The sequence below is a fragment of the Cinclus cinclus genome, chromosome 15 (genome assembly GCF_963662255.1).
Source record: "Cinclus cinclus chromosome 15, bCinCin1.1, whole genome shotgun sequence".
Lineage (NCBI taxonomy): Eukaryota > Metazoa > Chordata > Aves > Passeriformes > Cinclidae > Cinclus > Cinclus cinclus.
Window position 1 is genome coordinate 15,760,963 of NC_085060.1, and position 15,583 is coordinate 15,776,545.

General features: G+C 41.1%; 1 protein-coding gene across 1 annotated transcript in view; it reads left to right on the plus strand.

The window, feature by feature from the left end:
* The window catches only part of DACH2 (dachshund family transcription factor 2), a 246,612-nt gene that overhangs the window by 113,009 nt on the left and 118,020 nt on the right, over nt 1-15,583 (plus strand). The window contains exon 2 of the mRNA XM_062502722.1: nt 7,255-7,370. Within this exon, the coding sequence (XP_062358706.1) occupies nt 7,255-7,370 (116 nt within the window). The remainder of the gene's footprint in view (nt 1-7,254; nt 7,371-15,583) is intronic.

Sequence of the window (15,583 nt, forward strand, 5' to 3'; positions counted from 1 at the left end):
ATTATAGCTCCTCAGTGTCCTGGCATATCTTTGCACAGGCTTGGAATGTGTGCTGTGGTTCTGTCTGTGCCTTGGCCAGCATCAGCTGCTGGGATGGAGCTGTGTAGTTCTGTGCTGATCCCAGTGCCTGCCTTGTCATCTGCTCACAGCAGTGCTGAGCTTTCACACACAGGTGGACAAATTCTAAAAACCTGTTCAGTGCTTTGGTTCTACCTGCTGGTTAGTCAGACACTTTAACAGATTAAAAAAAGAGAAAACAAGTCAGAATGCAAATTGCACAACAATACTGGCTATAATGTGCAGTGGTTCCCAGCTCTGACTGGATCCAGAATCCAGGCAGAGCCATCCAAGCAGCTGCAAGGCTCAGAAGAAACCTGGCCATGTCTCTGGCACTTCCACATTTGGTTTAGTTGGACATCATGGGGGAGCAGTGTTTTGACAGCAGATGTGTAATTTGAATTTTCTGGGTGTGTCGTTAGTGGCACAGTTCCAGCCTGGACAGGCCCCCTCCTGCAAGGTTTGGTCTAGGCAGAGTGGGAACAATGGGAATGAAGACACAGCAGCAGGAACTTGGTCCCACTGGCTGTGATCCATAGCTAAATGCAGTGAATTTTATCTGTGCCAGTGCACCTCCACTGCCACAGTTACTAACTTCATGCAGTTCTCTGAAACTTCTGTGTGTATCCCTGCACGTGCTGGAGTCACGACTCCAATTTCCTCACTGCCACACCCTTAAATTGAGCTGCGGCAGGGTGGAACATGGATCAGCCTCCAGCTTGTCTGCAGCCATGAATCTCCCCAGCTCAGAAATTTGGTGATTTATCCTCCTTTTTCCTGTGGTCTTACTTGACACGAGAAAAGCAAAACCAGGAATGTTGAGGTACTGTTATATCTGAAGGCACACTCGTAAGTAAAGAGTTATTTAAAGTTCTGAATCTCAACTAAACAAATTCATTTTTTGTTTTAGCCTTGCTTTGTAATGTCTGATTTCAGAAATAAGCAGTTAAGCTTGGTTAAGTAAGAGCCACTATAATTATAATTGAATACAAAGAACTCAGGTAATTTTTCTGACTGTAGACCGTAAGTCCAGTTTTAAATAAGCACTAGATTTTCACTAATTGAGGTTTTTTTTGGGATGAACAGAGTGGTTATGTGCAGTGTTCCATTCCTAAAGGTAAAGCTGTAATATTCCAGTGCAGTCCCAGCAGTTCAGTGCTGTTTTTTCCTAACAGCAGCACCAGTCACAGCGACAGAAGAAGCTCAGATGTGTGATGCTTCACAACAAACTCCCACTGACGTTTTTCTCTGAGGACACTCCTGGCTGAAATGCCCTGGAGAATTGGGTTTGGGAGATGGTGCTTGGGAGCGTGAGAGCCTTTGTGCCCATGTCCTGTGTGCCCTGGCAGGTGAGCTGTACCTGGGCACTGCCCCGAGCGTTGCCGTGGGCACCAGGTTCTCCTCGACGGCCTCCACCAGCTTCATCTATGATTAATGCTAAGTGCCCATTTTGCATGGATGACTTTTCCCCTGCTGCTGAGTTGGCTCCTGTTGCCTTTGATGTGGCTGGTGATCCAATGTCCTGCCATGGCCAGACAAGTGATCAGTTTGCCAGCCAGAATCAGGTTGCTGCAGGGTCAGGGTTTGCTTCTCTCTTTAAACGCTGAAAGGTCAAGCAGAGTTTAACTACCACTGCCACCTTTGAAATGTTGTAATAAATGCCAAAGAAAGGAGATTATTTTAAGGCCCTGCTACAACTAAAAATATGAAGGTAACGGGGAAGGATTCTAACTCATCAGGATGTTATGTTTTTTGGTAACTACTTCAAAAAGTACCTTGCACAATTGCTAGGGGGTATTTCGTGATATTGGAAGGCAAGAAAAAAATCAGTTTCTGGTTCCTGTGCCAGTTTCAGGAAAGTAACTAAGATTGAGGGTGTGTGAGTGTTTTACTTAGCTTTTTTAAGTGTTCTTTTTGGTTTTTTTTTTTTTTTTTTTTTTTTTTTTTTTTTTTTTTTTTTTTTTACTTCTGAGCACTTGTGCCACTGACTGCCACTATTAGCAGGGCAGTTTACACAGTGTGTCACAGTACTTCAGAATTTCTCCTTTAAGCCTAATAAAATATGTTGCTATTGAAGAAATCTGTGATACGTATGAAAGCTTCCTAAATCACAGGTCTAGCATATTTTTGTACCGAATAGCTCCAGCCTCATGAAATCAATAATTAATTTATTAACTGTATCTCTTTTGAAAAAAAACCAAAATCAGCAGTCCTGGCGAGGCTGCCTCCTGCCAATTCATAAGTAGTTGATGACAAAAATGAAAAAGTGTAGAAGTAAAATTCAAATCTTAACGATCAAAGTATTGGGTACCTCATCTATCACAGCTTGGAATAAACATATCACAGAAAGTGTCATATCTCATTGACACTGCAAAACATAATGCTTTCCCTTGTTATCTAGTGAGCTGCCAAGGCTACAGAGTTTATAGGCTGCTAAGATAATGTGCTGCTGGTAATCCACTTCACTTGCAGAAATATGAAGTACTGTTGAAATATATTTCTACTTGGTTTATTCTTTGCTCTCCAGAGGGTAGGATGCTATTTCAGTTCCTCTAAAGCAGCACAGAGAATGAAAAGCAAAACATCAGGATAAATTATGCTAAATGGTGGACTAGACCCCAGAGGAAATCATGCTTCTGTGGTACAGTGTTCCTCCATTTATCTTACAAATGTTACATCTAATGTTAATTTTGTAAAGGGAAAGCATTCAAAGGTTCATCTGATCCTTTTAATAATAGTTTTAGTGCTGCAGTGTTATTTGTCAAACTCCTGCTATCATAACTAACTTTCATAGTTTTGGCAGACCATTCATACAGAAAATATTTTGGGCTACTAATACATAACATTTTATTTCACAAATAACCTAGTAATTACACTCCAAAACTTAACAAATAATTGCCAGCAAGCAATTACCATTCAATTAAAGAGTAATTACATGGTTATTTGTGCCCTGTAAAATAAAGCATTACTGAAATCAGTAGTGCAATCAATATTTTAGCAGAAACAGGATGCTGCAGTGATGGACCTTTCAACCTGTGCTGATTAAATTGTCATCCAAATAACAGTTTCCTAGTTAAATCACCACATGTTTATTTGTCTTGATTAATATGCAAATTCTCTTCTGATTCTAGTAAATCTCCTATATTTAAAAGCACAAAAGTAGAGCACTATCGTACATCAGCAGTGATCTGCTGCATGTTTCCACTGATTAATTACATTTTACAAAGCATTGATGAATTTGTGGATTTTGTGAAATATGGTTGCCTATAATGAGCATAAAATAGAGTTACAAAAGATGGAGCTGATCAGTAACTTTAAGAAAATCACAAAAGATAAAACCTTGTTTCATATATTGATTCAAATTTAAAATCCTTGTGATATCAAGGGAATATATAAAATTTTGAGAAAAAAAATAATAAAATTAGCTCTCAGCAGGAATGGAAAATAAAGAAGAAAAGAGACATTAATGAACACTTTCTCAGTGTTTTACTGTATAAATTTCATCTGTCAAATATACTGCTCAAAATGTAATTTATTTTCTGACAAATGTAATTTCAACCAAAATTTTTAGAATGAACAACATTCAGATTAGTTATTATTGTCTTTCAAGAGTTAGTGATTTTGTAGCTCGGGTGGAGAGGATGACAAGAATGACTTTACAACCATGGTGCAAATGCAGGTATAAAGCAAAAACCTCCAGTCATCCTCACTTTCAAGTTACTGGTGACCCAGGGAGTTTTTGGGGTTGAGAAATGCTGATAGAATGTTAATCAGTAGAGACTTTATTTAGTAAAAAGAATAAGACTCATGAAGGTATACACGGGAAACAATGTTGTACTTCTGTTTCAGCCTTCACTCGGGATCAGAATTTTTGTTTTTAAAAAGTTTTTAAAAGCTATCCATAAACAAGACGTTTCAGACTGAATTAATATCTAATTTAGAATTGAGTTTCCCATTTACGAAGATCTAGTGATAGAAAGTACAAAATTTGTGATGAGATTTTGCACACTCAAAGAAATGCATTGGAAATTGTTTGAAGGTGATTGTTCTTGTTTACACCCGCTTTGTTAGCCAGGAGGAAAAGATTTTTCCACACTTCTTGAATATGTAACTTTCTTGAATGAGAGAAAGGAAAATATGAAAAAGAAAATGCAGTAAAAGAGCAGGGTGACAAAAGACAAGAAGCAATAATATTAAATAAAGTTAATATTTATATGCTAATGCCATTAGCATTTATATGCTAATACTTCCATAATCACAAATTATGTCTTACTCTCCCCAAATGATAATTCTGATTGCCTTGGGTTTACTGTTCAGTGCTTTTATTGGCAATTTTGGCTGAATTGTGGAGGTTGCATATGTTTTAAATAGTAAATGTGAAATTGGGTGGATTTCTAGACCATGTGGGTTGGTAAGAGGGGATACTGGGAGAGTGTTGAGACACAGAGCGGTGACATCCCATGGCTCGGTGGTGCCAGCAGGGAGTAAAACCCATAAAAACCTTACTACATCTCCTGCTCCTTTGTGCATCTCTTACTAAAAACCTCAAGAATTTGAGCAAACACTTGTATCCTGTCTCTGTGAAATTCCTGGTTTTGTGTTCAAACAGAAATGGCAGAAAATTTGTATCTTCCCCAAACTGGAAGTGTTTGGACTCAGATATGTCGCTTTCTGTGAGCTCTGCTGTCCTCCCAAGATAAAGGTGTTGGTTCCTGATGGGTGACGTCTCTGGGAATATCCAGGGAATCCAGCTGCAATTTTGAGGTGTCTGCTGCAGTGCTGGGGGCTCTGAGGTTCCTGTCCTTGGCTGGGAACAGACACAGGGCACTGAGAACTGCACAACTTGGCATTAGAGACCCAAACAGGTCCTTGCAGGTGTGTCACAGTCAGCTGTGAGCAGCGTCCAGTTTTTAATTTAACAGCTGAGATTAAAGCAGAGACAAAGGACTTTGGTTTTATTTGAACAGATTCAGTTGGGAACAATTCCATTCAAATTATCGTGGCTACAGCTGTATGTCAGCCCTGAATCTGTGCCCCAGGAGTTACTGATTTACAGGAATATTCACTAAAAGGGCTTTCAGTAGAGTAGAAGGACACTTCTTTTTTTCTTCAGTCCTTCAGACCCCTTCCCCTAAAGGATCCCAATCCCAGAGGCAGCAAGTGCTGTGTTTTCCCAGTGGAACTTCCCTTGCCTGTGTCAGGGAGAGTATCAATACCGCCAGCAGGGTCCTGGAAGGAAATAAAGTTTTTGATGTGAACTTCTCTTCCTTCATCTCTTGGGCTTTCCACGTGGGTCAGTGCTCAGGCACAGGTGTCACATCTGCTTGTGGAAGGAAACACCTGAAGCTGTGCTCTGCTCAACCTGTGTGCCATGGGTTGTGCTCAGAGCCATCAACAGGAGCTTCTGTCAGGGCAAGAACTGCAGGACCAGGGCTGAAACTCCACAGCCACCCCTGCTCACCATCTGAAAACACAAACTGTGACTAAAAAACTCCCTTTGTAAAATCTTTTAAAGCTGTTTGCTACATTCCAAAAGTGTTTTTCTTAGATTAATACCAGCATATGGAGTTTACTGCAAAAGATTTGTTAGTGTCTGAGCTCAGGAAGAAAATGTTCCGTTGTTTTGTTGATTGAACTCTTCCACTGGAGAAAGGTGCTAATTTTATCTGGTTTGTAGGTTTTTTACAGAGACAGTAAGTGCCAGCTAAGCACTTACACATGCCTGTGGATTACAGGCTCCTGTAATTCAAAAGAAGAGCAATTCCTGTTTGTTCAAAACCCTCACACTGCCTGTTAGACAATTTTGTTGTGCAGGGGATGATTTCAGCAGGTGATTTTAATAGAGAATGCGTGTGTGCATCAGACTTCCTCTGGAAATCAAATGCTCTTATTTTAGGTTTGCTTTATTGTAGCCCAGTGGTTCTTGTAGCAAGCTTTACTACACAGCTATCATGGTATGATAAACAACTGAAAGCATCAAAAAGAAAAATGGAAATATACTGAATAAAATGAAACTCAAAATGGACAAACCTGAAGCTAACAAGACGGGGGAATGGTTTTATAGAGATAAAATAATAAACCAAAAAAAAAAAAAAATTTCTGCTCCTTTGATGTACAGTAAAACAAAATAACACTAGCACAGTGTGAAAAATGAACAGGTTAATGGTACCTCTGTGGAGTCTGCTGGAAGTTGTCTTCATTTAAATGCAGAGTTTGTCATGCATTGATGGAGGGCTTTGCCACTGTAACTTGATAGAGTGAAGTTTAACTTAAATTTCTTTGTGAACTAGAAGTCATTTTGGAAATGCTTTCTATTCAAACCTCATTCATTGTTGCAGCTTAGTTATTTTATACAGTGTTTCACTGTATGTTGTCAAAAGCTCTATTATTCAACAGAGCAAAATCTGTTATGACCAAAAAGAAGCAGCAATACTTTTCCAAACATGAAGAGGTTGCATTTTTATTAGATGGCTTGGGGAAGAGTTGATTCAAATGTTTTTTTGGCCTGTAAATCTGTGTTACGATGGCAGTGGAGGATGGGGAAATGTACCCACACTGATGTAAGGGGTGAAGGTGATTGCTGAGAGCGAGAGTTCGATGGAACCAGTCTGTGAAGGGACCTCTGACATTTTGGATTAAAATCTGCATTCATAACTCATAAACTGGTGAGTTTTTTGGCAGGTTGGGCTAACACTTGGTTTGATCTATAGTGGTTAAACTACTCTAGCCAGTCGATCTAAGAAGGCAAGGGGTGAGCTTTGCAAAGCTCAGGGTAAAGTTAATGCTGCCCTTCAGAAGGAGATCCAAAGAAGGTTTGGGGTGATGTTGCATTCAGGGTTTCAGCTCCCCATGTTCAGGCATTGCAGGCTGTAATTTCTTGTGTTTCAGGTGCATAACAGAGACTTTGGAGCAGTCACTGCTATAACCCCTCTCCACCAAACACCTGTGAGGTGGTGGAAGCCTCACGGGGGATAATGGAAAACCTTACTGCTGGCTCATGTGAAACCTGTGCAGTTCTTCTGTGTTTAACCAAGTGATTTTGCCTTTTTATTTTTTTTTTCCCCTAGGCACAGAGTCCTAATATTTATTTTTGCGTATCACTGATGTCTCACGTATTTTGCACAGATCGATGCCGTGTGTGGTAAGCCAATGTTTCACAAAGCAAATGTTGTTTTCATTTCTCTCTTTTCCCCCCAGCTCCCGCCCAGGACGACCCCCCAAGCGCTCCCTGGGAGTGGCGATCCAGGAAAATGCACGGCTGCTGCCCCACGGAGTTCCAGGCCTCTTATCACCAGGGCTTATCTCTCCAACAGGTAATAAAATCCATCAGATGATCAGCCTCATCTCTTCATACTCCACAGCAGTTAAAATAAACTAATATTGATCTAACTGCCTTGTCCTTCAGGGCTTTTGCAGGCTTTACCAGAGGTTACGTTATTGGATTTTTTTTTTTTTTGAGCGTTCATGAAAACTCTGTTTTGCTGCTGCAGTGACTGAAATCTAATGGCTTTGTAATTTAGTTCTTTATTAATTGTAATTTCCTTACCGGAAATTCCATTAAATGTGTTATTTTAGTAAAAGAAAAAAAAATCCAAACCAAAAAAAAACCCCAACAACCTGAGAAGCTGAACTATTGTCTGGGAGGCCTGTAAGAGGCATTTCTTCCTTTGAAATGCATGTGTGTTTTAGTTCTCATGGGATCTGAGCAGCGTGGCTAATGCCTGGTGTATTGTAACCCCATTAATGTGTGCTGGGGAGAGAGAGATGCTTGTAGGAATTACAGGAGAAACACTTGAAAAGAAGATAAGTCCACGTTGCCACAGTGCATTGTGCTTTAATAATCTGCTTTCAATATCGTAAAGTGAAAACTCTATCATGAAAATGTGTGGAATTATAAACATAATTTAATGCCTAGTATTTAATTTCACTTCATTAATTTATTAATAGAGTTTAAATTAAATCTTGTGCTATCCTGATGAGTGTTTTAATTTTTTATTAATTGCTGTGTGCTAAAGGTAAGTTGATTTCCATAATAAAGCTATATTCACAGCCCGTGTTCATAAAAATAATTACTTAAATATTCAACAGGCTTAGCAGTTTTAGGATTGCTGTCAAAAGTCCAGTCTAAATAAACTGTAGCTCTCTAATAACCAAATGCAGTGAAGTGTTTAGGGGAATATAAAGTTGTAGAATATGTAACAGGAAAAGCAGAATTAAAAAGATCCTAGCTGGCAGTAGAGTGCCATCTCTCCTGATCTCACAGATGGCTCTGCTTGCAGAACCTGTGCACTGCAACCAAGTGACACAGCAAGCGTTTTAATTTCCCTGCAGCTCCAGGTGTCCCAGGGATGTCACAGGGAAGCAGTACCTTCCCTGTGGAAGGGGGAAAGAACATTCCTTGGCAAGATTTGCAGCAGCCTTAGCTGCAGCAGTTAACGAAGTATGAGAACTCTAGGGCAGAGCTGCTGCAGCTTCGTGCAGTGCTCATGCTTGTGACAGGGGTCCAGAACTGTGATTTCCCTCCTGGAGTTTATAAACGAGGGGTTTCTTAGTATCTCTGTCGTGTTCTCAGCTCAGGAATTTCATGGATTCCTGTTTATGTTACTAGTGATAGACAGGAAAGCACAAGAGCCTCTTGCATTGATAAGTTCTGCTCTGAAATCCAGAATATTCCATGTTACTTTTCCACTCTGTGCGTGCGTGTTTGCAAATAGGACACCAAATCACACAGACTGCCATGTTGCTTCAAACTGGGAAATACTTTAGGATGCACAGTGAAGTACCACAGACACGTTCTGTGTCTCACAGATATTTTGAGCAGCACACAGTTTGAGTAGAAGATTATTACGTTGCATTTCCAGGCTGCTGGGAGTTGTCTGGAGCCTGAGGTGTGAGTGGGCTCCATGCCCTGTATTTAGCACACAGGGGAGGGGTGTCTGTCGGGGCAGCCACCTCCCTGACCTTGGGAAAACCTCGGAGAGTCCCAGACCATGTGCCTGGAGCAGCCGAGGGCGTTTGGGAGCAGCTTGGAGGGGGAAATGCCCCTTTCAGGGCTTGGTGGTGTCACCAGGGGCTGCAGACAAGGAGGGTCCCCATGGCTGAGGTGGCCCCAGCACTGGGGGCTCCCAGCTCCTGAGCCCTGTCACTCCCCAGGGGCTCCTGGGGCTCACGCTGCTCCTAAGGGAAGGACAGGGTAAGGGCTGGGGGAGCTGCTGAGCAGGCAAAGCTGCCAGAAGAGCCTCTTGTGAACTGCGTGGGGATGTGAGCTGTTGTGGCTCTCCATGGAGCACCCCAGATGTGAAGCCTCCACCAGCTTCATTTGTACCTCTTGACACTCAAATTACTGATTGCTTTACTCTGGGTGCCTGCACTGCTTTGGGATTGGATTCTTCCCTTTGGCTGGAATAAGTACGTTATGGGTTTTAACACTTGTCCCAGAACAGAGGTTTTTCTTCCAGATTTCCAAATGGTGGACAATAGACTGGAATAAAAGCTGATCCCAGCTCCCTTGTGGATGACTGGATGGGAGGGGAGCAGGACCAGGACTGAGCAGATTTTGCAGCGTGGGAGGATTGGATCCATCATTTCCAGAAGAGCAGAGGCTGACAGGGAGGCAGGACACAGTATTTGCATCTTGAGGGCATCTTTGGCTACCTGCCCTCTCTAACTGCAGTACAATTGCCTGAAGCATTTCCTCTGGATATCTTCTTGTCCTTGATAATCCTTGTGTCTGAACCTACCCGTTCTTCCTGCAGCACAGATACGCAGATGTTAATGCTAGTCTGCCTATATTATTCAAATTAAAAAGGAATTTCACTCTTCTTATGTGCCTCCCTCATTTGCTATGCCCAGCTTAGCATCTGAGTTGTTTCTTTCATTTTAGTAACAGGATCCACATCAGCAAATGCAGCATGATTCATCCAGCATTGCGTTTTTTTCATTTTTACCTGCTCTCCAGCCTGCTGTCACGTTGGAGTGGAGGCAGTGGCGTCCAGGCGGGTTCTTGGTGAGATAGATGGGTCTGGAGAAGTCGCAGTTGTGGCTGCAGAGCTCGCAGCTCTGTCTGGAGGGGGTATTACAGAGTGATGATTAGTAACTTCCTGCAGACTCAGACGAGCCATCTGTGTTTCCACTCCTTGAAATGTGCTGTTATTTTCATCACCCATTTGGTTTGTGTCAGCTCAGTTTACATGGTCATTTTCACGTAATAAACAGGTAGTTAAATTAGGCACACTGCATTTCCCAGTGTGCAGGGTATTTTTTTGACTTCCTGGCACAGCGGCTTCATCTACTCTTAGACCTAAGTAACGTGTGGAGGAGCTGCAAGTGAAGCCTCGACCTTTTTAAATGTTTGTAGGTACTTTCCACCTTGGGGGAATGGGAATATTTGGGTTGCTGCTGCTCCTGAGAAAGATGAGGTGGTGTGTGTGAGATGCAGAGCCCTGGCTGTGTCCTTCAGAAGCTGATGTTAAGCACTGTCCATTTCATATTAACTTAGGAGAAAATGTTTTCCTCTTTGTACTGATGTAGGAAATGTGGGAATCAGCGTGGTGCCCCTGCCTGCTGAGAGGGCAAAGCTAAAAACCTGCGTGTCACAGTGGGATGGTCATCAAAGGCTCAGTCCTTCAAACAATGCCGTGGGATGAAGTGACATGAACAAAAAAAAGGCTTCGTCTCCTATTAATGTACAAGTCTTTATCAGCAGTGTATCTTAACAGGACAGCTGGGATATATCTGTGGAGTAGATTCTCAAGGAAGTTCTGGGGTCTGAAGCACTAGTTTGCTGTGTGGAGAGAAGCTGAAATCTGTTACGTGATTGAAGCCAATGGTTCAGCAAACTGTTTGTAAGGAATGAAGCTTAAGAAGCAGTTGGATCTTTCGATAGTTACCTGTGCAACTCCAGTCCTCCTGCCCCTCATTTAGGTTGTCCTCACAAAAGGTTAGGAAACCACTCTGCCTTCATTGCAGTTTTTGTCTGCTCAGTCTGTGGAATGGCTGCTGTTATTTCAATAAAAGCATTTTGGGGGCTTCTTCATTTTGTCTTCAAGGTATTGGAGAGGGTGGCTCATGGAGAAAATCATGCTGTCGCTAGAACTTTGTGAGCTGGTGGTACAGGGCACACAGCAGCTGTGTGGGGCACTTTTGGAGGCAGTGTGATGGGATCTCTGTGAGTGCCCATGGGCCGAGTCCTGCAGCTGGAGCTGGCAGTCCTGGCAGGGTGATGGGCACGAGCCTGTTGGAAACATCCCAGTTGGCATTTTGGGAGCTGTGGCAGCCTGGCAGGATCAGCAGAGGGATCACAGTGAGGATTTAGGGCCGGGAGCTGCTGAGGGCTCAGCACAGGCATGGCAGGAAGCCTGTTTGGTGAGGAAATGCGTGAGGAGAGGAATAAAAGGACTTTTCAAGTGGGTACTCAGACAGAAGCAAACCACCTCCGTTGCCAATGTGTAAGATAAACTGTTTTTGGATCAGCTACGTTAGTTTCACCCCTCTTGATTCTTTTATTTCATAAGCAGTTAAAATAGACACTTTGTCTAGTTTTTAAGAATGCAGTATTTAAAATATTGACTCATTTGTACAGATACAAATACTTTTTTCAGAACAGTTTTGTCTTATTAATAGTTTAAAAGAATCTGTTGTGAACTTAATAGTTTCAGGTAATTAATAATTGAGTGGAGTTAATATTTTAATAGCTGCACCAAGTCACATCATTGTGGGACTCAAATAGAGCAGCTCACAGGATATGATAACTTCATGTGTTCCTTCCATTCAGCAGCAACAGCCACTTAGTCTTTATTCAGAAAAGGGAGGATAAACCAGGATTTGCTGCAGTCTTTGGGCGTTTTGATGTGGTGTCTCCATGTTAAGAGGAGTGAAGGAGACAGGAGGCTTTTGGGGTCTCTGGTGTCCAGCTGTGTTTATCAAGGTGGGCACACATCAGCCAGCACAGCCTGTGGAGCTCCTGCTGCCAGCAATCCCATGGACCCTGTCTTCACTTCCAGCATTTAACTGAACACTTCTGTGTGTTTACATCCCATTTCTGTGGCTCATTTCGCTGTTTACAATTACCCTTTTTGTTTGTTTGTTTGTTTTTTTTCAGTTGTCATAGGTGACATTTGAAAGTTCCATTTATAATGAGAAACATATGCAGGACTTTGTCATTGTTGGCATTACCTGGCTTGGTAGAAATTATTATTTTTAATCAAAGGCAAACACACGGATTAAGGATGCCACAACACTCCTCTGCCTATGGGGAACGTTAACAGTTTATAAATTGTTCTTGGTGACAATTCAGTAGTGAATTACTTTGATATATATGGCTAATAAATTAATATGATTAAGTTAATGAGTAGTACAAGTGTTGCCAAACTCCACTCGTCGGGCTTTTAATGCTGCTCCACATTTGCAGCTCGAGCTTCCCCCTGTGGTGAGAGGATCAGTGCTACCTACGCACTGTCATTGTGATAAATGGCATATCCCACAGTGCCCTGCACTCCATCTGCTGTGTCCCCAAAATGAGAAATATTTTATACAAATCACACACTCAGAAGCTCAAAGGACTGTGGAAAGATCTATTTTTTCAAACAATAATAAAAATGCATACGTCTCTTTAGCAACTCTTCATTTTTACTGTCATAATGAATGCAGATAGATTTGGGAAATGAAGGCTCGTGTGAGTAACATAGCAAAGTTATCCACTACACAGTAAAGCTGACAAATAAGTTACATGTGCGCTCCTTCATTTTATCATGGAATGTTCTTAGATAAAAAATGATGTTAGAACATCTATTTAACTGGATTCTAAAATTAAAGACCATGTGTGCAGCATGATTGAGTACCACCCATCTCATGCCAGCAGATTTCTGTGCTGAAGGGAGCCTGAATTGGAGTGAATGAGGAATGCAGGGTCATATCATTACTCTTTTAATACAGCCATTCAGTAGAGTTCTGATAATCTGAGAACTATACTTGGTGACTGTGAGTCACTCACTTCCTCTTTCCTTTTCTCTTTTAATATTATCTTTCTTTAAGGATCCATTTTCAGTGTCTGCTCTGTCGGGTGGGACATGATGTTTTTGACAAATGAATAGCAGAAGCTGTTGAGATTTTGCTGAATGGTTAACCTTGTTGTAAATTTAATTTACACTTAGCCTCAGCTACTAATTACTGTCCGAGAAGTGTGAAACTCAGCAATATACATCGATATTTATGCATTTGTAAAAATTAAAAAAAAAAAAAGAACCTGCTGAGTTCCTACATCTGTAGAGAAAACAAAGTTCAACCAGGGGTGGTCACACTGAGAGAATTAAGACTGCATCATTTTTACATTTTGGGTAGGGCTGCAGTGAGCTCACCTTGATTTGCAGGTGGAAGGGAAGCATTTGCAAAGCTGGCTGAAGTGTCACAGGGCTAGCAAAACCAGGAAGTTTTCATCTCTCTGTTTTTAGCATCCATGGCATTCTTCTCTACCAGCTGTTCTGTGAGTGTCCTGTCTCACAACACTGAGGTCCATAGTGACCATAAGACCTTTCTGCTTCTCTCTTTTAAGTTACTGTTAAGAACTGCCGTAAATTCATCAATAGCATCAGGAGGTGTGAAGGATTTGCCTTCAGCACTCTCTGTTTTCTGGAGGACTGTTTTGGCAATAACACTGTTCTAACTGAATTGGTTTCCTTAGGTTTTATTTTCCTTTACAGCCACTTTGGTAAAGTTACCAGAACAAATAGTTACCAGTATCACAGACAAATGGAGGTAAATGCATCTCAGTGTGTTTGTGTAGGATTCCCACACTGACTGCATTTTGTGTATCCAGCAGTACTTAAAAGACTTGTTAAACTCAGGTTACCTACAAAAACTTAAATTCTTACTTCTGTGACCTAAAACTAAATAGGTAAAATTTTAACTGGAAGGATAATACACCTCTGGTTGCAGAAGAATACTGATCCATCATCTACTTGCAGTGCTAAATTCTGCTATATTTACACAAATAATATTCTCTTGAAATGCAACATTCAGATCTGCATTAGATTGGAGCAGTGTGCTTTCCTTAAGGCAAGCTTTATAAAGATGTGTTTTGGCAAAATTCTTGGTATGATAACACTGGTGAAGTTATGCAGGAAAAAAAAGGAGAGAACAAATCTCACTGCATTAAAAAATAAGCATGAAGTGTACTTAAATCCAGGTGGTTCCATAGTTCTGGTCAGGTATTGAGTGCTTTGACTGTGATTTTAAATGTGTTTGTGCTCTGGTCCTTGTCCTGTAGTCCTGGAGTCTTCCAGGTGCTGGTCTCTCTTAAATCACACATGCTTCAATGTGATTTAAGATCAGCAAACAAATAATCCCATTGATTTGGCTTGGGTTACTTGGTGTTTTAAACACAAGTGTTTTCCTACTTCCCATAGAGTTTTGGAGAGCAGGTTCTGTGAGGATTCTTTGCAAAATTGCAAATGCAGTCAGTGCCTGATCCCAGGATCACCCTTTGGCTGGCGTGGTGTCTCCTGCACAGGAACAAAGTGCTCTTCTCTCAGCCCTTCCCAAGCACTAGAAGGTGATGCCAAGGGCTGGCAGCAAATTGGAGCAGGATGTGATGGACAGGAAACATCTCTTTCTGAGCAGTCTGAAGAGGTGCACATTTTTATTTGGAAGTAAGAATAACTGAAATAGATTGATTGCCTGATCACTCTCACAAAGTGAGGTTGTAGTAGGATTTCACTGGGTATTTGTATTTGTTCTGTATAAACTAGTTTAGTTGTACAGTTTTATACAAGTTGTATAGTTGTACAGTTTAGATGTATAAACTGTTTTATCACAGTGAGCATTAATTGGTGTAAAGCAAAACAAGCAGAATTAATGAGTGTAGTGTTGTGCACCATCCTCTGCTGAACAGAGGCCTCTTGGTTTGCTGACGTTGCTGATCCTGGGTTGCACCTCTTTGAAAGATAAATGTAGGGCTGCAGTTCTAGAGGATTCCATCCAGACACCAAATTCATGCTGAAAATCCTTTGTAAAAAAAAAAAAAAACAAAAAACAAACAAAAAAAACCCCCCCACAAAATTAGAAATTCCTGCAGCTACCAACCTCCTGTGACTTGAATATGAAAAGCTGCACTTCAGAAAGAGAAGCATTTTATATAATACATGTCTGAATATAAATGACAGACATTTTATTAGGAAAGGAAAGCCTTTATTAAAATATAATGATCTACATTGTTTTTATGTAATCTAATGAATTACAGTAAAAGCCTGAGAAATGAGCTGGAAAAGGTAGAGTACTCTCCCATGAAAGCAGGCTATGATAACCTTTTTGTAATTCTTTAACATGTTGAAAGAATATTTCTACACAGACTTATTAAATTAAGCAAGGTCACCTTTTCATTTTATTAACAGAATTAGTTTGCCAGATCATGGACTTTGATTCTGAAAAATGTAGATGAATCATGCACTAACATATGTCAAGTAGAAAATTGGCTGTAAAATGTTAAATCATTTTGATGCACGTTACATCTTTGTTTTTACTGTTGAACAAC